The sequence below is a fragment of the Paroedura picta genome, chromosome 3, assembly GCF_049243985.1.
Source record: "Paroedura picta isolate Pp20150507F chromosome 3, Ppicta_v3.0, whole genome shotgun sequence".
Taxonomy (NCBI): domain Eukaryota; kingdom Metazoa; phylum Chordata; class Lepidosauria; order Squamata; family Gekkonidae; genus Paroedura; species Paroedura picta.
The window spans coordinates 4550756-4574399 of record NC_135371.1 but is presented as its reverse complement, the minus strand read 5'-3'; the positions used below and the strand labels follow the sequence as shown (position 1 = coordinate 4574399).

At 49.1% G+C, this 23644-nt stretch overlaps 2 protein-coding genes across 5 annotated transcripts in view; one reads left to right on the top strand and one right to left on the bottom strand.

The window, feature by feature from the left end:
• Positions 1 to 21534, top strand: part of LOC143833842 (uncharacterized) — a 50005-nt gene extending 28471 nt beyond the window's left edge. The window contains 6 exon segments of the mRNA XM_077330066.1: positions 10235 to 10692; positions 14624 to 14946; positions 16346 to 16413; positions 17885 to 18011; positions 18399 to 18494; positions 19381 to 21534. Of these exon segments, the coding sequence (XP_077186181.1) occupies positions 10235 to 10692; positions 14624 to 14946; positions 16346 to 16413; positions 17885 to 18011; positions 18399 to 18494; positions 19381 to 21320 (3012 nt within the window). The 3' untranslated portion in view covers positions 21321 to 21534.
• LOC143833901 (uncharacterized) lies at positions 445 to 14402 on the bottom strand. Of its 4 annotated transcripts, none has more exons than XM_077330180.1 (7): positions 12815 to 14402; positions 11323 to 11519; positions 10217 to 11012; positions 9159 to 9300; positions 6762 to 7645; positions 6115 to 6226; positions 445 to 5696 (listed from the first exon to the last, which is right to left on the bottom strand). In XM_077330180.1, the coding sequence occupies exons 3-7, from the start codon at positions 10925 to 10927 to the stop codon at positions 4471 to 4473; spliced, it is 3075 nt and encodes a 1024-aa protein (XP_077186295.1). In that variant the 5' UTR covers positions 10928 to 11012; positions 11323 to 11519; positions 12815 to 14402; the 3' UTR covers positions 445 to 4470. The 4 variants fall into 4 exon arrangements, with proteins under 4 accessions (XP_077186295.1, XP_077186297.1, XP_077186296.1 ...); XM_077330182.1 differs by lacking the exon at positions 12815 to 14402 and adding an exon at positions 12327 to 12473 and having other exon boundaries at positions 445 to 5693; XM_077330181.1 differs by lacking the exon at positions 12815 to 14402 and adding an exon at positions 12327 to 12471 and having other exon boundaries at positions 11312 to 11519.
• Positions 21535 to 23644: the final 2110 nt, after the last annotated feature.

Sequence of the window (23644 nt, the reverse complement as noted above, 5' to 3'; positions counted from 1 at the left end):
CTCTGCCCCCTTCCCCGCTCAGCTTTCCCCTTCCCGTCCAAGGTAGCCTGGCTAACCTCAAAAACTCCATCATCTTTTCATTCCCTTGAAGTGTGCATTTAGTCTCCTAGAATCACCTGGGGCTTTTCCTAATCTTCTTAATCAGGGGTAAAACTAACCAGACCATGGCCACACAGCCCGGAAAACCCACAACCAGTTGACTCTGGCACTGACAGCCTTTCACAGTTCAATCCGAGAAGAGCCTTCCTAGAGCCAACTATTAGGGCAGATCAAGGGGGAAGTTTTATTCTTGTATGGATTCTCAGAGGAACATGAAAGTCTCATCTCTTCTTCAAGCTCTCGCCACACACTACGAATTTGTGAGGTTTCTCCTATGTGACATAATTAATAAATCATCATCTTTATTTTTGTATCCTGCCCTTCCTAATATATCAGGGCAGGTAACAGTGTATGATAAAACAATTTATTAGAAAGCAGTATAAATATTAAAACATCTATGTTTACATCAGCCCCGTTTCAGTGAAACTTGGGGGGGGGGGGAGAGAGATTCCAGCCCTTTCTTGGAGAAGCAAGCCATCTTTTTTCTGTAGTAAGGCCTACTCTTCTTGAAGTCCTGTCTGGCCTCAACCATAGAGAGAAAAAGACCTAGCCAATGGCAATACAATAAATATTGTCAAAACGGAATCCAGGTAATATCCGTTTTCAGTGACATTCTTTCATCAGTGACAAGTCTTCTGAGTCTTCAATATTTTCATCAATTTCAATAGATATCAAGAATTTAAACCTTATATGTATAATAATAATATAAGGCTGGCCGCAGGCTCTCACTGAAAACGGATATTACCTGGATTCCGTTTTGACAGAAGTCCTACAGAATAAACAGATAAGGAAAACTACAAAGAAAAGGACACTTTTCTTTCTTTTATGAATATATTTATTGTATTGCCATTGGACAGGTCTTTTTCTCTCTGTTTGGTTTAATTATCAGACCGTCCTTCTTATACTCTTGTATGGCCTCCACCGTAGACCTGGTGGAACAGCTCTGGCTTGCAGGCTCTTTGGAACTTATTAAGGTCCTGCAGGAGCCTGACCTCATTTGGCAGATCATTCCACCAGGGTGGGGACAAGACCAAAAAGGCCCTGGCTGAGGCTAGTCTCACCTCTTTTGGGTTGGTGATTCTAAGCAGAATGGGATCAGATCTCAATACTTTTGGGGGGGGGGACATGGTGGACTTAAGGAAGGCAGAGCTGGTCTTGAATTTCCCTCCACCCCCAGAGCTTTCTTCCCTTTGTTATTGTTATTATTTATTTGATTTATATCCCGTTCCTCACTCAGCATCTTGGGGCTGCTAACAAGCACAGTTAAAATACAGCATAAGGGACAATTAAGAACATTATAAAACCATAAATTGGTAGAAAATATAAACAGTCCATAAACAAGGATTAATTAAGTTTCAATTATGGCAAAAGCTTTTCCCCAACAATCATACAACCATAGAGTTGGAAGGGGCCATACAGGCCATCCACCCCCTGCTCAATGCAGGATCAGCCTCAAACACACATGATATGTATCTGACCAGCCATTGCTTGAAGACGGCCAGTGAGGGGGAGCCCACCACCTCCTTAGGCAGCCAATTCCACAGTTGAACTACTCTGACTATGAAATTTTTGTCCTGATATCTAGCTGGTACCTTTCTATACGTAGTTTAAACTCATTACTGTGGCTCTTATTTCTCCTCAGTCTTCTCTTGTAAGGGAAATGGTGCTCAATGTGACAAAAACATAACAACACGGGGAATGTGAATGGTGGCCTAGGATCACTCTGGGGGCAGTCCACAAACAGCTAGTTTCTTTAAATGAAACAAAGTCTTCTGGGCCAGATGAATTGCATCCGAGGGTACTAAAAGAACTTGTAGATGTCATCTCTGAACCTCTGTCCATCATTTTTGACCCTTATCGGAGAACAGGTGAGGTGCCAAATGATTGGAGGTAGGCAAAAGTTGTCCTCATCTTCAACAAAGGGAAAAAGGAGGATCTGGGTAACTATCGACCCATTTGTTTGACATCTGTAGCTGGCAAAATTTTGGAACAAATCATCAAACACTCACTCCTTGAGCAGCTGGAACTGAGAGCTGTGATTTCTAAGACTCAGCATGGGTTTCGCAAGAACAAGTCATGTCAGACCAACCTTATCTCTTTTTTCGAGGAAGTGACTAACTTGCTGGATCAGTGGAATGCCATGGACATAGTTTATCTGGATTTCGGTAAAGCATTTGATAAGGTTCCACATGATACTCTTGTTGATAAGTTGGTAAAATGTGGTATGGATCCTAATTCTGTCAGGTGGATCAATAACTGGTTGACAGATCGTACCCAGAGGGTACTTGTTAATGGTTCAGCATCCTCTTGGAAAAGAGTGACAAGTGGAGTTCCCCAGGGATCTGTCCTGGGGCCTGTGTTGTTCAACATATTTATAAATGATTTGGAGGAGGGATTAGAGGGGATCCTTATTAAATTTGCAGACGATACTAAACTGGGAGGGGTATCAAACACAACAGAAGACAGAAACAGAATACAGGATGATCTTGATAGGCTCAAGAAGTGGGCTAAACTGAATAAAATCAAGTTCAATAGGGACAAATGTAAAGTTCTGCATTTAGGTAGGAAAAACCAAATACACTAATATAGGATGGGGGAGACTTGTCTTGGCAGGAGCATGTGCAAAAAGGATATAGTAGTCTTAGTAGACCATACATTGAACATGAGTCAGCAGCGTGATTCAGTGGCTAAAAAGGTTAATGGGATTTTGGGCTGTATCAAACAGAGTATTGTGTCCAGATCATGGGAGGTGATGGTACCGCTTTACTCTGCTCTGGTTCAGCCTCACTTGGAGTACTGTGTTCAGTTTTGGGCACCCCAGTTGAAGAGGGATGTAGACAAACTGGAACGTGTCCAGAGGAGGGTAACAAAGATGGTGAAGGGTTTGGAGACAAGACGTATGAAGAAAGGTTGGGGGAGCTTGGTCTGTTTAGCTTGGAGAGAAGTGAGAGAGGATCTGATAACCATCTTCAGGTATTTAAAAGGCTGCCATATGGAGCAGAGTTGTTCCCTCTTGCCCCAGAGGGACGGACCAGAACCAATGGGATGAAATTAATTCAAAAGAAACTCAATCTAAACATCAGGAAGAAATTCCTGACAGTTGGTGGATTCTCCATCTTTGGACATTTTTAAACAGAGGCTAGATAGCCATCTGGAGCAGAGGCTGATTCTGTGAAGGTTCAAGGATATGCCAGGTTACAGTGGTTACAGTGGATGAGTGATAGGGTTGTGAGTGTCTTGCATAGTGCAGGGGGTTGTACTAGATGACCCAGGAGGTCCCCTCTGACTCTATGATTTTATGGTCCTATCCTCTGCTGCTGACAGGAACCACTCCCTGCCTTCCTTTAAGTGACAACCTTTCAAATACAAGAGAATAGTCGTGTTCCCTCTCAACTTCCTCTTCCCCAAGCTGAACTTTCCCCATTTCCTCAACCTTTTGTCCCCAGATCATCCTCGTCACTCTCCCCTGAACCCTCTCAATTTTGTTCACATCCGTTTTGAAGTTAGGCCTCCAGAACTGCTCACAGCATTCCAGGTGGGGTCTGACCATGCAGTATACAGTGCGACCATGACCTCTTGTGATTTTGATGTGATGCTTCTGTTGATCTAGCCCAAGACTGCATTTGCCTTCTTTACCACTGCATCATACTGTCTGTTCATATTTAGGTTATGCTCCCTGCGTACCCCAAGATCTCATTCACATAGACTGGTACCCAGAAGCATATCTCCCACCCAGTATACATGCTTCTCATTTGTGTGCCCTAGATGTAGAACTCCCTGCTTCTCCTTATTGAGTTGCTTCTCTTTGACCGTTTATGCACTGGAGGTTTCATGCCAAGCTGCAGCCTGGAGTTTTAGTTGTGGCAGGTTGCCCCACCTCTTCCTACACCCACATGGGAGAACATTTGGCCCAGGGCACCTCATCCGCCCCCAATTTGTACTCCTGCATGAGAGCTGGGGCAGTGAAGTTCCCAGTGCATAAATGGTCTTTTGCCCATTTTTCCAGGATGTTCTGATCTCATTGAAATTTATCTCTGTCTTCTGGGATGTCCACTCCTCCCAATCCCGGCACTTACACTCTTTCTCCTCCGCTGGATATTTGTTTCTATGAATATGGCAAAGTTTCTGTGTGGATACAAGTTCTTTCTGAGGGTGTTTATGGTTTGTGTGACCTCTATGGTTGCTGTTAAAGTATGCACTATGAGACCAGGTTTTCTCACGGGCTTATCAGCCATGCAGTTTCTCCTCCTGCAGCTTCTTAAGATGCTGTTGAAGATGGCCACACTGGAGGCAACTCTGAACATTCGAAACGTTTCTCCTGTGCCTCCCCTGCGTGGGTTCTTTGATGCCATTGACCGTCGCCAAGTTCTTTCAACATTCTGAGCGTTCGAAAGGTTTCTCCCCTGCGTGGGTTCTGAGATGCTTCCGAAGATGGCAGCTCTGGCTGAACGTCTTCCCACACTCGGAGCATTTGAACGGTTTTTCTCCCGTGTGAGTTCTGAGGTGCCGGTGAAGATTGCCACTCTGACTGAATGTCTTTCCACAATCCCGGCACGTGAAAGGCTTCTCCCCCGTGTGGGTCCTGAGATGCCGCTGGAGCCCCCCCTTCCAGCTGAAGCACTTCCCGCACTCGGAGCACGCAAAAGGCTTATCCCCCGTGTGGATCCTTTGGTGCACGAGGACCTGAGATTTGGATATGAAGTACTTCCCGCACTGAAAGCATTTAGAGGTCTTCATCCGATTACGCTTGGAGAAATGGGCCTGGCTCTTTTTCCCACCGGAGAAGGCCTTTCTGCTCCCTGAACGGCTCAGCAGCTTCTCTTCCGAGTGGAGCTTGTGGGGGTCCATGAGGTTTGCTTTGTGTGAGAACCCCTTGCCCCGGGGTGAGCAGCTCAGGTCTTTCTCTGCAGTCTGGACCCTTCGGCCTCTAAGAAGCTCTGGCCTGCAGCTGAAGCTCTTGCCACGCTCTGAACGTTTACGGAGGTTCTTCCTGTCGTGCTTTCGCAAATGTGCATTGTACTGGGCTTGCGTTTGGAAGTCCACGCCACACTCCAGGCACCTGTTTGCTCCTTCTGGGGAATCCCCTCCTTGGCAAGGACAGGGCTGATCCTTCGCCTCGGTCACTCGGCTTCCTTTCGGCCTCTTGTTTCTGCTTCCTGGCAGCTCTTGATTTCTGGCTTTATCGGGCGACGGCTGACGGGACTCCACATCTTCCTGATCACCTGAGTGAATTCTCTGACGGGAAGCAAGGGTCGTTTGACGACGGAGGTTCTTTCCGCGCTCCAAGCCGCTGCAGGGTTTCTTTGCTGACTGAATCTGTTCCTGGGAAACTGCTCTCAAACTTGCATTGTCTTTTTGCCTCGGGTTAGAATGGATGCATTCACTCTTTCTGTTTTTGGTGGACCTTCCTTCTGCAGCTGGGATTTCGGGGAAGCCCCCTCCTTGGCCCAGAACGGGCTGGTCCCTCTTCTCGATTGTGTCGTCGCCCTCCTCCGCGATTCCATCTGGGTCCTCAGAGTGGCCTTCAGAGTCTACTTCCTTCTCATTTTCCACTGATGAGCCCTGTAGTTCCCCAGATCTCTCCTCTCTGCTTCCTGCTGGAATAAAGTGAGAGACCCAGTAAGCAGCCAGGCAAGAAACCATGTCAGATGCGTCACTCCTTCTTCCTGGAGAATTAGTGTGGTGTAGTGGTTAAGAGAGGTGGCTTCTAATCTGGAGAGCTGGGCTTCATTCCCTGTTCCTACAACAACAACAATACTTCCCCTGTCGGACTTGCTGTGTTGGGGGCAGTGAACAACAATTTAGGTCACATTATAATTATAAATTTCAATGTACAGCAAAACAAATCCAATATGCCTCACAATCACAATAAAAGTGCCAAGAAGATCAAGACTTCTGGGGAGTAAAAAAAACAGGGAACCCTTGAGATGAGAGAAGAAGCCACTGCTGGGATCAGCCCCAAAAGGAGCTTCTGAAAGTCACCAGTCTCATGACTGGGCTCTCCCCCATCCTTACCCGGTGGGCCGGCCTCTCCATCTTCCTCTTCTTTGATGCCCGTAGAAGGGCACCTCTCAGATGCAGCCTTGCTTGCCTCAGAGACTCTTCCGGCCTCCTCCGCCAAGGGCACCTACAAGAGGAGAGAAGGAACGGATGGGGAGGGCAAAGGTCCTTTCTCTGGGCCAGGACCTAGCAGATCTCTCTAGGAGAAAGTGGGACAGTCTTTCCCTAAGGAATATTCAAAATCCTGAATGCCAAAGGACAAAACACTTCTAAGGCAGTGAATTGCATGGATGCGGCGCCACCACCAAGAAGGCCCGGGACATAATGCCAGCTACTGAATCACAGGAGGAGGGAGATGGAAGGAGGCCTTCAAGACTCTCCAGGCCACACCTCTCACAAGTGGTGGAGGAATCTCATCTTCCAGGACTCCCAAGACCCACCTTTCCAGTGGGAGTGTGACCCCATTAATCCACCAGTTCCCAGGTTGAGGGAGAATTCCTCCTCGCCCCAAACCTCTGGATTCAGCTTCCTGGGAAATGCCACGATAGCCCTTCCCTCACACCCAGGCACTTTTCTGCTCCCCCAATATGGACAGAGATCTCAGCCTCTGCTCCACGCCGGACCCTCCCACATCCAGGGCCCACATACCAGCAGGGCCTCACCTGCTTCTCCTGCCTCAAGAGGAGCTCCTCGGCCAGGGCCACCGCCTGGGAGCAGCTCTGGGGGCCGCTCTCCCTCACCCGGCTCTCACCCTCACACGGCATGGCATTCTGCACTTGCTCTAGAATCAAGAGCTCCAAGATCTGCTCCTTGGTGTGACTCTTCACTTTCAGCCACCCCTGACACATTTCCCGCAGTTGGCTGTAAGCCTTTCGTGGCCCCTCGGCCTCCTGGTAGCAGAAACCCCTGAATTCCTCACGCTGCTTCTCTTGGCTCAGGGCGTCCCCTCGCAAGATGGTGGTTTTCGCCTTCCCACAATCCTCTCTGTCTCGGGCATCCGGACTATTCAATCCCTGGTTCAGGGGATCCCCTTGCAAGATGGCCGCCTTCACCTTCCCATAATCCTCTCTGGTTTGGACATCTAGCCTGTTCGAGGCCCATTTGCCTTCTCCGCTGAGGGCCAGCAGGAGTCGGGTCGCCCACTCTTCTTGGGGCCAATGACAGGCCTCGGCCACTTGCTCAAAGGCGGCCAGGAAGGCCTTGGCGTCCTCCCAAGGAGAAGGTTTCTCCGGCAACGGCGGGATCCCACTTAGAGAGTGAGAGGACTCCAGCGTCTTGAGGAACTCCTGCCACTGGACTTCCCACTGCTCGAGGGAAACAGATCCCTCCCCTGTGGGCAGATTCGCTGGATGTCCTGTTCTCCTCTGCAGAATTTCCCTGATACTCCCAGCCTGGAGGATATGTGGGGCTCTTCCTCTGTCCTCTGATACTTCCCCTAATTTGGAAACTGCGGGAGTCTCTTTCTCCATTTCTGGCTCTGAAGGATCGCTCGACACTGGTACTGCAGGAACCGAACACATTATCCTCTTCCACAAGGCGCTTCTCCCTGCAGGGAAGATGGATTGGTTAATTTTTTTTGTTTGTTGTGCTTATCTGCTGTATTTATATGCTGCCGACCCCTAAGGCTCAGGGCAGTTTACGTACAACGTAGAACAGTAAAAAAGTACTTAGATTTTCCATAACATATAGATAACCACAACAATAATAAGTAACATTAATAAGTGTAACACAGATAACTATAACACTACAAACAGGTCCAGAGGCAGAACACATGAGTGGGTTTCTGGGGGGGAGGGGGGAGGGGGGAGGGGGGAGGGAGGGAGGGAGCAGGGGCCCTGTAGATGTTGCTGGTTCCGCTCGGCCTCAACCAAATGGGAAAGATACAGGAAAGAGAGAGTAGAGACACACTTGGTAATTCAGCTTCTAGTATAATGGCCCCTGTGTGATTCTTCTGCCCAGATTAATTACACCCAAAAAAGTCTCTATATGATATAAGCTTATAGAGCCTCTTGTGGCGCAGGGTGGTAAGGCAGCCGACATGCTGTCTGAAGCTCTGCCCATGAGGCTGGGCGTTCGATCCCAGCAGCCGGCTCAAGGTTGACTCAGCCTTCCATCCTTCCGAGGTCGGTAAAATGAGTACCCAGCTTGCTGGGGGGTAAACGATAATGACTGGGGAAGGCACTGGCAAACCACCCCGTATTGAGTCTGCCATGAAAACGCTGGAGGGCGTCCCCCCAAGGGTCAGACATGACTCAGTGCTTGCACAGGGGATACCGTTACCTATTCCTATGATATAAGCTCACTTCTTTGTTAAATGGGTAAAGTGAGATGCTGATCATTAGGTTTCTAGATTTCTATAAAAGTCCTTCTAAAAAGCCCTCCTGCAGCTGTGAAATGTCATGACCATCCACCAGAGGGGAAATGCCAGAGACCATGTATTACTTCCTTTGTTTACACAGTGGCCCCTTCAAAGAACTTTGCTCTGATTAGCAGAGCTGAGACAGAAGGAAAGCTGTTTTTTATACCTTGCTTTTCACTACTCAAAGCAGCTTACAAACCCCTTTCTAAACTTTTTTTTACCATTGAGAAGCCCCTGAAACATTCTTCAGGCTTCAAGAAAGCTCCTCCCAAGAAGGGTTGGGTTTTATTCCCTTCTTTTGCCCAAAGGAGTCTCAAAGTGGCTGACAATCAATCGCCTGCCTACAGCAGGTACCCTGTGAAGTAGGTGAGGCTGAGAGAGCTCTGAAAGGACTGCTCTGTGAGAACAGCACTATCAGGGCTGCGACCAGTCCAAAGTCACCCAGCTGGCTGCATGGGGAGGAGGAGTGGGGAACTAAATCCGGTTCATCAGATTAGAGGCCACTACACTTAACCACTGCACCATACTGTTTACACTAAGATATCAGCCCCATTCCTGAGACTATCAGCTCCTTTAGGAAATCAAAGGAGAGGGGAGCAGCCTTTGACAGTGGAGAAGGGGCCACTACAGAGCTCAGCCCCAGAGGGAGCTTCTGAGATTCCTCAATGGCAAGACCCAAATGGCTTCCCTCCCTCCGTACCCAGCAAGCTGGCCTCTCTGTTGTCCTCTGTCTTGGCGCGATGCTTCTGCTTGGTCTCCGACGGAGCATGGCCTTCATCACAGATACTCCCAGCCTCCTCTTCCTCCTCCTCCTCCTCCTCCTCCTCTTCTTCCAAGGGCACCTGCAATACCACAGAGGGACAGAGCTTTTCAGGGCAGCACAACACAGCTGGAAAGGGAGGGGGGTGAAGACAGGAGAGGGCTTTATCTTTGCCCCAGAATTTAGCAGATCAGCTCGACTGCCAAAGACACCCAGAATAAAAACTTAAAATCCAGAAAGCTGAAAGAAACATGAAAATAAAACAAGTTGCAGGTGCCAACAGGGAACAACCGAGACTTGGACTTTAACGTGAATAAAAGTAAAAAATACTTTGTGGCAGACCTCGTAAGGATGGGAATTTAGGATTTATGTGGGCAAAGTCTGTCCGCGGCGCTCCATACCACTCCTAGCGTACCCAGAACCCCAAGATATGCTCTTTCATGGGGAGGGTCATCTTGATGGGGTGACCCAAACACTTGTCCCCAGATTGCAAAAATTAAAAAAAAATTACTTCCCACCCAGATTGAGAAAAAATTATTTCCCACCCAAAGTCATGGCTTCCCCCAAAATGCTGGATTAATTAAGAGGCAACAGACCTTAACTTTACACCAGTGGTCCCCAACCTTTCTGAGGCTGGAGACCGGCAGGGCAACTGCCCTGCCTGCGCATCGCACATGCGCGGGTCGCGCATGCACGCATGTGCCATGCGCAGCTGAAATCACGCATGCGCGGCCCTTATTCCCTCTTCCCGCCCTCCCGCAGTAAGAAGCTTCCCGGGCCGCAAGCTTGCAGCCTGGGAAGTTTTTTACTGCGGGGGGGCAGGGAGAGGGAGCCGTGGCCCGGCACCATGGCCTTTGTGGCCCGACACCGGGCCGCGGCCCGCAGGTTGGGGACCACTGCTTTACACCCTGTTAGTCCCTTTCTGCCTTCTGAGAGGGAGACATCTCCTCCTCCCCAGGCCTTCTTGCACTCAGGAACTCCTAGAAGAAATGTCTCACCTGCTTCCCTTGCCTCAGGAGGAGCTCTTCAGCCAGGGCCACCGCCTGGGAGCAGCTCTGGGGGCCGCTCTCCCTCACCCGGCTCTGGATCTCTGGGGGCAGGATACTCAGCAATTGCTCCAGGACCAGGAGCTCCAGGATCTGCTCCTTGCTGTGGTTCTCCACCCTCAGCCACCCGCGGCACATTTCCCGCAGTCGTCCGTAAGCCCCCCGGGGCCCCTCGGCCTCCTGGTAGCAGAAACGCCTGAACTCTTCCCGCTGCTTCTCCCGTTTCAGGGCATCCCCTCGCAAGATGGCTGCCTTCACCTTCCCATAATCCTCCCTGTCTCCGTCATCCAGGCTGCTAAAGGCCTGTTCGGCTTCTCCGCTGAGGGCTGGCAGGAGCCGGGCCGCCCACTCTTCCCGGGGCCACCCACAGGCTTTGGCCACTTGCTCGAAGGAGGCCAGAAACATTTTAGCATCTTCCCAAGGAGAAGGTTTTTGTGGCACCCGTGGGATTCCACACAGAGAACGAGAGGATTCCAGGGTCCTGAGGAACTCCTGCCACTGGTCTTCCCACTGTGTGAGAGAGAGGTTTCCCTCCGCAGCTTGCTGGCGCAGCGAATCTCCTGGTCTCCTCGCCAGGAATTCCTTCAGATTCCCAGCCTGGAGGATGTGAGGGCATTTCCCACTCCCCTCGGGTCCCTCCCCTGCGGGGACTTGTTCTTCCATTTTCTCCTCACAATGATCCCTCAGGACCGCAGCTGCTGAGCTGAAATGTTCAGAATATGCTATCGGCTACCAGGGTGGGCTTCTCCTAGAGTAACGGGAAAGAGAGAGAAAACGACCCGGTCAGCATCGGACGTAGAGGCTGCAACATGATTTTCTCCCCGTCTCCCCAGCTCATGCCACAAAAACCGCATTGCCTTGGCGTGTCCACGACTCCAGCGCAAAATGAGATGCTAATTAAAAGCCTGAAGGTTTCTTTTCAAGGCTGCCCTCAGATCTTTTACCAGCCGGCCTTGCAGAGACATTCACGTCATTCACTAGAAGAGCTGTAAAATCGCCAGGTCAGGAAACACCATCCAAGGTGCAGCCCCCTGAAGCTGCCTTTACCTTATTCTCACCTTTGGTCGGCCGAGAGAGCCAGCTTGGTGCTGTGGCTAAGAGCGACGGCTTCTAATCTGGACAGCCAGGCTTGCTTCCCCACTCTGCCTCCACATGCAGCCAGCCGGGTGACCTTGGGCTAGTCGCAGTCCTGTTAGAGCTGTTCCCAGAGCAGTTCTGCCAGAGCTCTCTCAGCCCCACCTGCCTCGCAGAGTGTCTGTTGTGGGGAGAGGAAGGCAAGGCGATTGTGAGCCGCTTTGAGACTCCTTGGGGGAGACCAGCTCTTCTTTTATTTATTCCTTGATGATTTATATCCCACCCCTCCCTCTTCTTTTTCTATTTGGTACATTTCAAGCCCCATTTTCTCGATAATGCTCAGGGCAGATTCCAAGTTTTTAAAAAAAGGTTTTAAATGGACCAGTCATCTGTCAGCTAACATGAAAATCACACCCTTCTTAACGAAATCCTCCTCCTGAAAAGCTCCTTCTTAGACTGCCAGAAAAAAAGACATCCAGGAGGGAGACTTCGGCAGGAACAGGTACACCCTGCCTAGAAGACTTTCCCAAAGAGTTCAGGCCTCTGACTCATGCCTCTAGGGTTGCCAGCTCCCAGCTGGGAACTTCCTGGAAGAATTTGGGGGTGCAGCTCACAGAAAGTGGGCTTTGCAGGGGAGACATCAGTGGACTATGGTGCCACAGAGGCCTCCCCCTCCCTCCGATGCAGCATTTTCTCGAGAGGAAGTGGCCTCTGTCATCTGGAAGGCTATAATTACCCCAAGTGATCCCCAGGCCCCCACTTGGGGGTTGGCAACCCTATCTTGGCTTGAGCATGCAGAGCGCACTTGGAAGCAAAAGGATCCTTTACCTTTCTCTATCTGGGACTCCCCTGTCCTGCCTACTTACGGGGAGGCTATAAAAGCTACAGATGGGGTGCACAGAGAAGGGGCACGCTTAACCCACCCTCCCCAGACCCACCGAAACCCCCCCATGGGGATGCTCCCCCTTCCCCCACCCCAGATCTTTACCCTTCCAGCCTGTCTCCCGTCTTGGTCTGGCAAGCCAAGCCTGTCCTCTAAGGCGGAAGTGGGAGGACGGGTGGCGGCTCTCTAGGAAGCACTGCTCTGTCGCCTTAACCCCCTGAAAGTCCGAGATGAAAACTTGCTGGAGAAGAGCTCCCTTGCGGCCCCGTCTGCTGGCTGCAAGGTTGGATACACACTTTTCTTGGATGCTTTAGGATGCTCTGGGCTGATCCTGCATTGAGCAGGGGGTTGGACTAGATGGCCTGTATGGCCCCTTCCAACTCTGTGATTCTATGACAGACCCCACGTGTGCTTCAAACAACCACACATTTCAGGCCTGTTCAGGGACTCCAGCAGAGATAGTACAAGAGTCCCAGAGCACCATAAAGACTCCCCAAAAACTGTGGCAGCGTACGAGCTTTCACAAGCCACTGCTTACTTCTGTGCTTCTCAAAAGCTGCCACAAATTTTGTCTGTATTTAAATGCAACTCACTTGCTTGTTTTTGCAGCTGCCGATAGGCTAACGTGGCCACGCATTTTGAGCTGTCTCAGCAGAGATGGCTCTGAGACCCTCCAGAATTCAAAGCACGGAGGACAAGATGGAGCCCCCTGGACTGCCTGGGCTTTCTCTAAGGACCGCTTCTGTCCCATAAAACAAAGAGCCATGTAAAATACACAGTTGTTGTACCGCTATCGCTTCCAATAATCTAATCCCCGCTTTATTCAAAGTCACATCCCGAGACTAACAATCAAAGCTAGAAAATTGCTCCTCCAATAGCATATTATCATTGCCTTGTAGATTACCTTTAAAAAAAACAGGCATTAAAGTCCCCATACAAAATAAGTTCAAATCTTTGGGACTGGCAGATCAATTTGTCCAAAACTTTGGATAAATCATCCCAAAAATTCTTAATCAGAACCGTATCAGCCCGAGCCAGGAAGGATAGGTGAATCAGCTCCACCTACCTCACAGGGTGTCTGTTGCAGGAAGAGGACAGGTAGGGGATTGTAAACTGCTCAGAGACACATGAGGCCTGCTAAGTGACCTTAGGCCAGTCCCAGTTCTAAGCCAAACAGAGCAAGAGGAGCCCACTCAAAGAACCTAATGTCTCCAATTTTGTTGAAATTGTATTAAATATGAAATTAAAAAACAGGGGGTTTTTTTTGCTTTGTTCAGAGCCAGCTTGGTGTATTGGTTAGGAGTGCGGACCTCTAATCTGGCGAGGCGGGTTTGATTATAGGTTCCCCCAACATGCAACCAGCTGGGTGACCTTGGGCTCCCCACGGCACTGATAAAACTGCTCTAACCGAGCAGTAACATCAGAGCTCTCTCAGCCTCACCTACCTCGCAGGGTGTCTGTTGTGGGGAGAGGAAGGGAAGGCAACTGTAAGCCGCTTTGAGAATCCTTCAGGGAGAGAAAAGCAGCATCTAAGAACCAACTCTTCTAGTGAGGTTCCTTCTTCCCAATTTTGTTTTTGCTCCCATCCCAGTTCTCTCTGAGTTCTCTCAGCCCCGCCTTCCTCATAGGGTGGTGGGGAGAGGATGGGAAGGCAACTATAAGCTGCTTTGAGACAAGAGGCCTGCTGGGTGACCTTGGGCCTCCTTCTGTTCTCCTTTCAAATTCCATCCCTCCCACCCCCACAGACAGATGTCACCTGCCATAGACATCCAGCAGGTAAACTATAATGGCCGGGAACAATTTTAATTGCCAGTGAATTGATGCTAAATTTAATAACATTGAATTTTAACCAAATTGTTTTTCTGCCTTTTCATCCACACTGTAAACCACCCCACGCTCTTATGAGGGTGGGGTGGTATGAAAACCCAATAATTTATTTATTATTTATTTATTCCATTTATAAACCACCTTCCTGGTATACCAGCTCAGCATCAAGACAAAAAAAAATGCACAATTCCAGTACTACATGAAACCATTTTTAACTGACAGCGACACCCAATTTGAATCCCAGCGAGCATCTCGAGAGCTGCCCCTTGGACAGATGTTGCCAGACGGCCGATGTAAACGTGGGAGCATTTTTAAAGGGGTGCATGTGTCCCTTAGATCAGGGGTAGTCAACCTGGGGTCCTCCAGATGTGCATGGACTACAATTCCCATGAGCCCCCTGCCAGCAAATGCTGGCAGGGGCTCATGGGAATTATAGTCCATGCACATCTGGAGGACCCCAGGTTGACTACCCCTGCAGGGCAGGCCGCACCCATTGATAAAACAGCCTTTAAACAGCAAGCCATTTCCAAACAGTTCGCAGGACAAAACGCGAATCCGACGGCGCCTTCTTCCAGGCGCGAGCGTTCGTGCGCAGGACTCGGCTCGACCCCCGACGGCAGCGCCCTTTTGCAATCGCCGCGCACCGCCGCCGCCTCCCTCCTCCCCGGGCGCGCCGTCGATCAACCTCGGGGCCCTCCCATTGGCCCGTCCCTCCTCTCTGCGCCCCCGGTCCTCCAATCGGGTCGAGCGCGCGCCGGGGCGCTTGCCAGCTGGGCGGGGCCTTGCATGCCCGCGGGGCGGCCGGCTTCATTCCCCGCTGGGCGGCTCTGCGCGCGGGTGTCGCTGCTGCTGCTTGAAGGCGCGGCCTCGTCGGGTCCTTCCCCGCCCTGCATGGAGGGTAAGGCGGCCGGGCTGGGGAGGGAGGCGGAGCTCCGCCGGCCTCCTCGCTTTCCTGCTCCCTCTGCCAGGAGGCCGGGCTGCGGGTGGAAGGAGGCAGCGGGAGGGTGCTGGGGGTGGAGAGCCGGGTTTGAGCCCTCCTTCTCCTTCTCCACATGCAGCCACTGGGCGACCCAGGCCCAGCCCTATTAGAAGCTGTTCATGCATAGCAGTTCTCTCAGAGCTCTCTCAGCCCCACTTACCTCGCATTGTGTCTGTTGTGGAGGGAGGGAGGGAGGAGAAGGTTTTTGGGGCTCCTGCAGGTACTGAAACGAGTGGTATATAAAAAAATAGCTGTTTTCCTTGTCACAAGCAGCCAGCAAGTTGACCTGGGGCTATTCACAGTTCTCTCAGAGCTGTTCTTGCAGCACAGTTCTCTCAGAGCTCTCTCAGCCCTACCTAGCACACTGGATGTGTCTGTTGTGGGGAGAGGAAGTGGGGTTTGTGAGCTGCTTTGGGGCTCCTTCACATAGTGAAACAAGGGGCATAAAAAAATACTTCTTCATCCAGATGGGTCACCTTGGGCCGAAGAGGTTGAGAAGTCTAAAAATTAATTTTGTGAAAATATGTTAAATACACATTTTATTGCAGAGTGCTAAAGGTAAATTCAAAACGATGCATTAAAACCTTTGACTAACAAATAGTCAAAAAGAAAATGCTATGAGTAACACAAAATATGCCTAGATAACAAAACGGCCAATAACAAAATGTCCAGATGCTTTTTGATCCTCTTTGGAGGTCACTTACAGAATCACACATGCATAAATATCCATAAACTAAAAAACTCACCGTGTCACCGAGCTCTAAAAAGATTCTGGGACACGGAAGGTGCAGTTCTATCAGAGGGTTCTATCAGCATCCTTCCCTCTTAATTCTGCTTTAGGATGGTTAGGGCTGATCCTGCATTGAGCAGGGGGTTGGACTAGATGGCCTGTATGGCCCCTTCCAACTCTATGATTCTATGACTAGATGGCCTGTCGGCCCCTTCCAACTCTATGATTCTATGACTAGATGGCCTGTATGGCCCCTTCCAACTATATGATTCTATGATTCTATTCTAGGGGAGAGGAATGTGAAGGCGACTGTAAGCCGCTTTGAGCCTCCTTCGGGTAGGGAAAAGCGGCATATAAGAACCAACTCTTCTTCTTCTATGAATTCGGTACCATTGGAAAAAGACCACAGCTTTGTATACAAGGACTGTATCACGATTGGTCTTGTCAAAAAGGGTGGAAGCAGTAATAAGGATGCGAGGATAGTTCTAGTCATGAGCCAAGATGGGGAGAATCTTATTCCAATAAACTGAAATGCAAAATTCCTGACAAGTGCAGAACGGACTTCTGTTCCCCATCTTATTCTTCCAGGTGGTGTCATGCATACGTTGCTGTCTCTTGGTGGCAGAGAGAAAGCCGCTTCCATGCCGCTGTGCCCGGTAAGTGTCGAACTATGGACCACGCCCCCGGGTGCCTCTCCTTGCACAGCCCCCCCCCCCAAATTTATCTATTTATATATAGATATTTATATTTATTATTATATACCACTCCTCTTGGAATACCGTCTCGGGGCAGACTACACAATATAGAACAGAATAAAACCAGAAAATTAATCACAATACAAACAAGCTAAAATTATAATACTGGCAAACTGCAGTGGGTCACTGTTGCACCAGCCTTTATGGATAGTGATTCATCACTGCGTTGGCCCACGAGATGTTGAAGTCAGGAGGAATTGAGGGGGGAAACAGAGGGCAGTGGGGATGGGAGGGAGTCTTGAGATTTCAGTGGCTGGCCTCAACCACAGGCTCAATCAATGAGAACCTTTCTCTCTCTCTTGAGAGCATGCTGGTGCAGAGGTTAAGAGCGGCAGCCGCTATTTTGGAGAACTGGATTTGATTCCCTGCTCTTCCACATGCAGCTAGCTGCGTGACCGTGGGCCGGTCCCAGATCTCTCAGAGCTCTCTCAGCCCCACCTACCTCACAGGGTGTCTGTTGTGGGGAGAGGAAGGATAGGCACAATCATAGAGTTGGAAGGGGCCATACAGGCCATTCAGTCCAACACTCTGCTCAGTTCAGGATCAGCCTCAAGCATCCGTGATAAGTATGTGCTCAGCTGCTGCTTGAAGACTGCCAATGAGGTAATTAACAAAAACAAAATCTTTATTGGCCTGTATAAAAGAGGTATAATGTAAGGGAACCATATACAGAAGGTCCCCCTGCAGGGCAAACAAATTAGACAAAAGCAGATAGGGTATGTTCACAGCACCTCATTGCAGGTTGTAAAAACCGATTCAATTAAAAATTAAAACAGGATTCTCTCCCAGGATTCTGGGATGCCCATCCATCAATCATTTCTTTGCGGTCATAAACCAGCAGATCATATCTGTCTGTCTATCTAGTCTGTTCATTTATTCCATTTATAAACCGCCCTCCTGCTCAGGACGGTGTACACAGTATCTACAGAACAATACACAATTAAAATAATACACAAACCCTTTAAAGCCATCTTTAACAGCAACATCAATTTCAGTTGCAGCTAGTACCTCTAGCGCTGTCCGTTTTAATAGGTCTGTTGCCAGACTGATGTAAGTGTCAGAGCTTGGCGGAAGAGCTCCATATTGCAAGCTCTGTGGAACTGTATCAGTTCCATTAGGGCACAGATCTCTGGGAGCTCCTTCCACCAAGTAGGGGCCAGGACTGAAACCGGTTGGTGCTGGCAGAGCAAAGCGCTCTACAGGGGATACAGGCAGAGAGGCTGTTTTTTCCCTTGCCTCTTCTGCTCACCCGATAAGAAATTAAGATAGAGGAGTGAGTCTTAAATGCCAGCGTCTTGACAGAGACCTCTTGGATTGCTCTTTGAAGGGGAGGATTTGGCAGAAGCAGACAAGCTTGATTGTCTCTTGTCAGGGGCTGGTGACCTTGGAGGAGGTGTCTGTCCATTTCACAGTGGAGGAGTGGGCTCTCCTGGATCCGGACCAAAGGAGGCTTCACCAGGAAGTCATGGAGGAGAATCGTCAGAACGTGGCCTCTCTGGGTAAGGCTCTCCTTTCTCTTGATAGACAGATGACGACGGCAGAAGTCATTCCTTCTGAGAAGGGTCTCTGGTCTGACCTGGATAGCCAGCATGGTGTAATTGTTGAGAACGGTGACAGCTTCGAATTTGGAGAGCTGGGTTTGATTCCCCACTCGTCCACCTGCAGCCAGCTGGATGATCTTGGGCTAGTGACAGTTCTTTTAGGGCACACCAAGCGGTTCGGTCTGAGTTCTCTAAGCCCCGGCTACCTCACATGGATCTAAGAAATCTAAGAAATAAATACATAAATAAATCAATCTGATTTTTGGCAAAGTCTGTAGGTTCTCACAGAATATTTCTCAGAGCTGGAATGTCTGTAAGTTGCCGATCTTTTCCTTTCCCCTCAAGGAGGACTTCTGGGTCCCAGTCCAGATTCCATTTCCCCAGAGGGAGAAACAGTAGAACCATCCGTCCAAGAAGCAGACGAAGCAGAGAGATTCACAGGTATCTGTTTTATTGTTGTTGTTGGATTTATTTCCTGCCTCTTCCTTTAGGCTCAAGGCGGGTCACAATAGTCTCAATCCCATTAAAATCCCCATTAAAAGACCTTAAAAATACCAACATGGTGGCAAAAAGAAAAGAATCCCATCCCTCTCCCTCCCCCCCCCTTGTGTGAGGCAACACCATAGCTTCAAAAGGAGAAGAACAAATCCAAAACCTCTGACTTTGGGGGGATACTGCCTCTATACAAGGAGGTTCCACTGGTCTGCTTGTCTATGATGGAACTTCCATCTATGGAAGAATCAGCAAATTATTGATACAGGGCAAGATTTGTTTCCTTTTCTCCCCCCCCCTTTTTATAATATTTTATTATTTTAGCATAGATATTAAAAAGAGGAAAAAAACTACAGAATAAAGATCTTACATTACAAGATTACATTCTTGTTACTATTTTTATTACATTTATTTCTTGTTAGCTTTTTCATCCCGCTATGTTGTAAATCATAACCCATAAACTTATATGTTCCATTATTATTATACCATTTGTTTCATTTTCAAATGATTTCTGTCCTGTCATTATCAACAACTGTGAGTGGCCAGCATGGGGTGGTGGTTAAGAACGGTAGCCTGTAATCTGGTGAGCTGGGTTTGATTCTCTGCTCCTCTACATGCAGCCTACTGGGTAACCCTGGGCCAGTCAAAGTTCTGTTAGAGCTGTTCTTACAGGGTAGTTCTATCAGAGCTCTCCCAGCCTCACCTCACAGAGTGTCTTTTATGGGGAGAGGAAGGGAAGGCGATCACATGCTGCTTTGAGATTTCTTCCGGTCTTCTTCTTTACTTCATTCCACTTTTTCTTGGAAGTCTTACCATTGTTTTCTCTTTATTTTAGGGGCTGATGGTCCCCGGGGCAAGGCTGAGGGAGAACACCAACTATTTGTCAGAAAAGAGCAGAAAATATATGCTGGAACAAAACAGAAGAGAAAGAACAAATGCTCTGTGTCCCAGGTTGCTCAGCCTGAGGTCTTCAATGCACACCAAAGAATCCACACTGGGAAGGAACCTCATAAATGCTTGGAGTGTGGACAGAACTTTGCTCAGAGTTCGCACCTTATTGCCCATCAATATATTCACACCGGGGAGAAACCATATAAATGCTTGGAGTGTGGAAAGATGTTTGCTCAGAGTTCACAGCTCATTACCCATCAACTTATCCACACTGGAGAGAAACCATATAAATGTTTGCAGTGTGGGAAGAGCTTTGCTCAGAATTCACACCTCACTGCCCATCGCCGAACCCACACAGGGGAAAAAGCGTACAAATGCTTGGATTGCAAAAAGAGTTTTTCTTGTAATTCGCTGCTTATTAACCATCAACGTATCCACACTGGGGAGAGACCATATAAGTGCCTAGAGTGTGGAAAGAGCTTTACTGAACGTTCACACCTTACTGCGCATCGACGAATCCACACCGGGGAGAAACCATATACATGCTCAGAGTGTGGAAAGAGTTTTGCTTGGAGTTCAGACCTTACTGGCCATAAACGTATCCACACTGGGGAGAAACCATATCAATGTTCAGAGTGTGGAAAGAGCTTTGCTTGGAGTTCAGACCTTACTGCACATAGACGAATCCATACTGGCGAGAAACCCTATAAATGCTTGTCTTGTGGAAAGAGTTTTGCGTGGAGTTCGCACCTTACTGCTCATCAGAGTATCCACACTGGGGAGAAACCATATAAATGCACCAAGTGTGAGAAGAACTTTGCTCTGAGTTCACAGCTTATCACCCATCAATTTATCCACACCAGGGAGAAACCATATAAATGCTTGGATTGTGAAAAGAGCTTTGCTCTGAATTCACAGCTTATTAAACATCAACGAATCCACACTGGGGAAGGTCTGTGTAAATGCCTAGAGTGTGGAAAGAGTTTTACTCAGCATTCATACCTTACTGCTCATCAGCGAATCCACACTGGGGAAAAACCATATAAATGCTCAGAGTGTGGTAAGAGTTTTGCTTGGAGTTCAGACCTTACTGCGCATCAACGAATCCACACTGGGGAGAAACCATATACATGCCTGGAGTGTGGGAAGAGCTTTGCTCAGAGCTCACAGCTTACTACCCATCAACTAACACACACTGGGGAGAAACCATATAAGTGCTTGGATTGTGAAAAGAGATTTTCTTGTATCTCACAGCTTGCTAAGCACCAACGAATCCACACTGGGGAGAGACCGTATAAATGCCCAGATTGTGGAAAGCATTTTGCCGAGAGTTCATATGTTACTGCCCATCGACGAATCCACACCGGGGAGAAACCATATCAATGTTTGGAGTGTGGAAAGAGTTTTACTAGGAGTTCACCCCTTACTGCTCATCGACGGATCCACACTGGGGAGAAACCATATAAATGCTTGGAGTGCGGAAAGAGTTTCGCTTGGCATTCAGATCTTACTGGCCATAAACGTATCCACACTGGGGAGAAACCATATAAATGCTTGGAATGTGGAAAGAGCTTTGCTCAGAGTTCAGACCTCAATGCCCATCGACGAATCCACACAGGGGAGAAACCATATAAATGCTTGGAGTGTGGAAAGAGCTTTGCTCTAAGTTCACAGCTTACTAAACATCAGCAAATCCACACGGGTGAGACTGCATGAAGCTTACAGTATAGAAGTTCGCAGTGTACTACTAAGCTACGAATGCACACTGTCCTACCCAGCACAATAAAATCAGAGTCTAGTAGCATCTTTAAGTCCAACATGGACCTCAAGAGACATAGGATATGCCTAAGAATACACCCAAGGAAGAAAGCATATAAATGCTAATATGTGTTTCACAGCGAAGACTTTAGACAGGAGATAAACCACATTTCCAGTATTGCAAGATCTTCAGCCTCAGCACCTACCATGCCAGACATCGACATGGAAAATCCAGCCTGTTATATGCAGGTGTTGAACTGGTATTAGTTAAAGCATACTCAGTTTTTGGCTAAAGCAATTAGAATACTAGTTATTATTAAATGTGGATATTTTTTTTGTCCTTCACTGTCAAGCTATCTTATGACGGAATGTCACAGAACTTCAGGCTTCATAGAGGACACTGTTTAGGATGAGGTTTTCTGCAGTCATTCTTTTGTTTGACAGCTGTTCCAGAGGCAAGTAGGGAGTGTGGTCAAACAAGCTGGAAGTCCCCTGTTGAGCCAACCAGGACACTAGAGGGGATAATTTAAAAATCATCCAGAAGTTCCTATCCTATCTATGCTAAATATATATATCTCCTCTGCTGCCCCCTGCAGGACACCCTTTACATTTGGTTCAGTTATGCACACTCTGCGTATTCTAACATCCATAAAACACAGAGCTCTCTCGGTCCCACCCTGTTGTGGAGAGAGGAAAGGAAAGGTGTTTGTTAGCCCTTTTGGGTAGAGAAAAGCAGAGTATAAAAAAACAGCTCCTTCTTCCTCCTGGAAGAACAAAGCCTTGTGTACAGGGGAAAATCTCTTGAAAGGAGGGCCAGAGGCAGATTGGCCTCGGGAACAGTTTAAGGCAGTGGTTCGCAACCTTTCTAAGGCTGAGGACAGGTGGGGGGGACGGGCGATCTGGCAGCCGCGCATGCGCGGCAGGTCCAAGCATGCGCATTTGCGCCATAAGCGGCCACAAACACGCATGAGTGGCACTTCCGTGCATGAGTGCATGCATGGCAGGTCTGCGCTTGTGCGTTTGTGCCTGCACATGGTGCAAATGCGCACGCGCGCCAGTGGCCCTGCTTCTCTCTCTCCCCCCCCCCCCAAAAGAAGCTTGCCGGGCCACAAGCTAATCGGCTGCTTTGGCGGCTGATTTGCTTGCGGCCTGGGAAGTTTCTCACTGGGGGGGTGGGGAGAGGGAGCTGCGGCCCGGTAGTTGGGGACCACTGGTTTAAGGGATGTCAATGGGGCCTCTTCTTTTGCCCTTTGGAGCAGTCCCAGAACCGAACATTTTAAGTAATACTAGTACCAATATTTGGGTAGAGCCCTCAGTGTGTATTTTCAAAAGTGCATTTTCCTTGCTGTGACGACATAAGAGCCTTCCAGGAGGTTGAGTGTGGGGTGGAAGGGGGCAGAAGGGATGAATTGGGGGGGGGGCTTGTGCTGTGTTCATTCTTCTCCCACCAGTCAAGGCTCAGGGGTGCCTCAAAAGGTTCAGTAAAAGGCAGCAGCAAAGGCCTGAAGAACAAGCCAAGAAGAAACAGGATTTGGGCAGGTGAAGTTTAGCTGTAGGTCAACAGGAGCCTCACCTGCTGGAGCCCCGCCTGCTGCTCTTCATTTGAATTCAGTGGGGCAGAGGGCAGTTTCTCAAATGTGAATTCAAGAAGCAGACCAAACAGAGAACCGTGGGTATCTGCTTAGCTGTATGGTGGAAATGGGCTTATCTCCTCTCGAGCTCAATTTTACCAGCTGGCAAACGGAGGGATTTCTCAAAAGGCAGAACCCCGAGAAGGAATGGGGTTGATCACCGAAGCCCGAGGTGGCACATAGGAGGCCAGCACTGTGGCGCAGAGAGCAGGGGCAGCGCTTTCTCAAGTGTGAGTTCAACCGGGGAACTACATTCTGACTTGCTTGTAACTCACCTTGGCAGGAAATGTGCATACATACGCAGGCCTACCCTTGGGCTTGATCCGGAAGTTATAGCTGGTGCAAAATGCAGCTGCTAAGGGACTCACTGGGACATCATGGAGGGCCCATATCCAGCCTGTGCTGAGGCAGCTGCAGTGGTTACCAGTTGCTGCCCAGATCCAGTTTAAGGTGTTGGTTCTTATCTTTAAGGCCCTCTGTGGTCTGGGACCGCCTTTTGCCCTATGCCCCCCGCAGGGCCTTATGCTCTGCAGGAACAAATTTGTTGGTCATTCCCGGCCCCCAGGAAGCGTGCCTGGCCCCCACCTGGTGGAATGAGCTCCCGGAGGAGCTACGGGCCCTGTGGGAGCTTTCTACATTCCGCAGGGCCTGCAAGATGGAGCTCTCCTGCCAGGTTTACGGTTGAGGCCGGCGTGCTGAAGATCTTGACCCCCCCCTCGTTGAGCCCTGTTGTCCACCCTTGGGCCTATTAGTGAATAAAGGTAAAGGTAAAGGTATCCCCTGTGCAAGCACCGGGTCATGTCTGACCCTTGGGGTGAC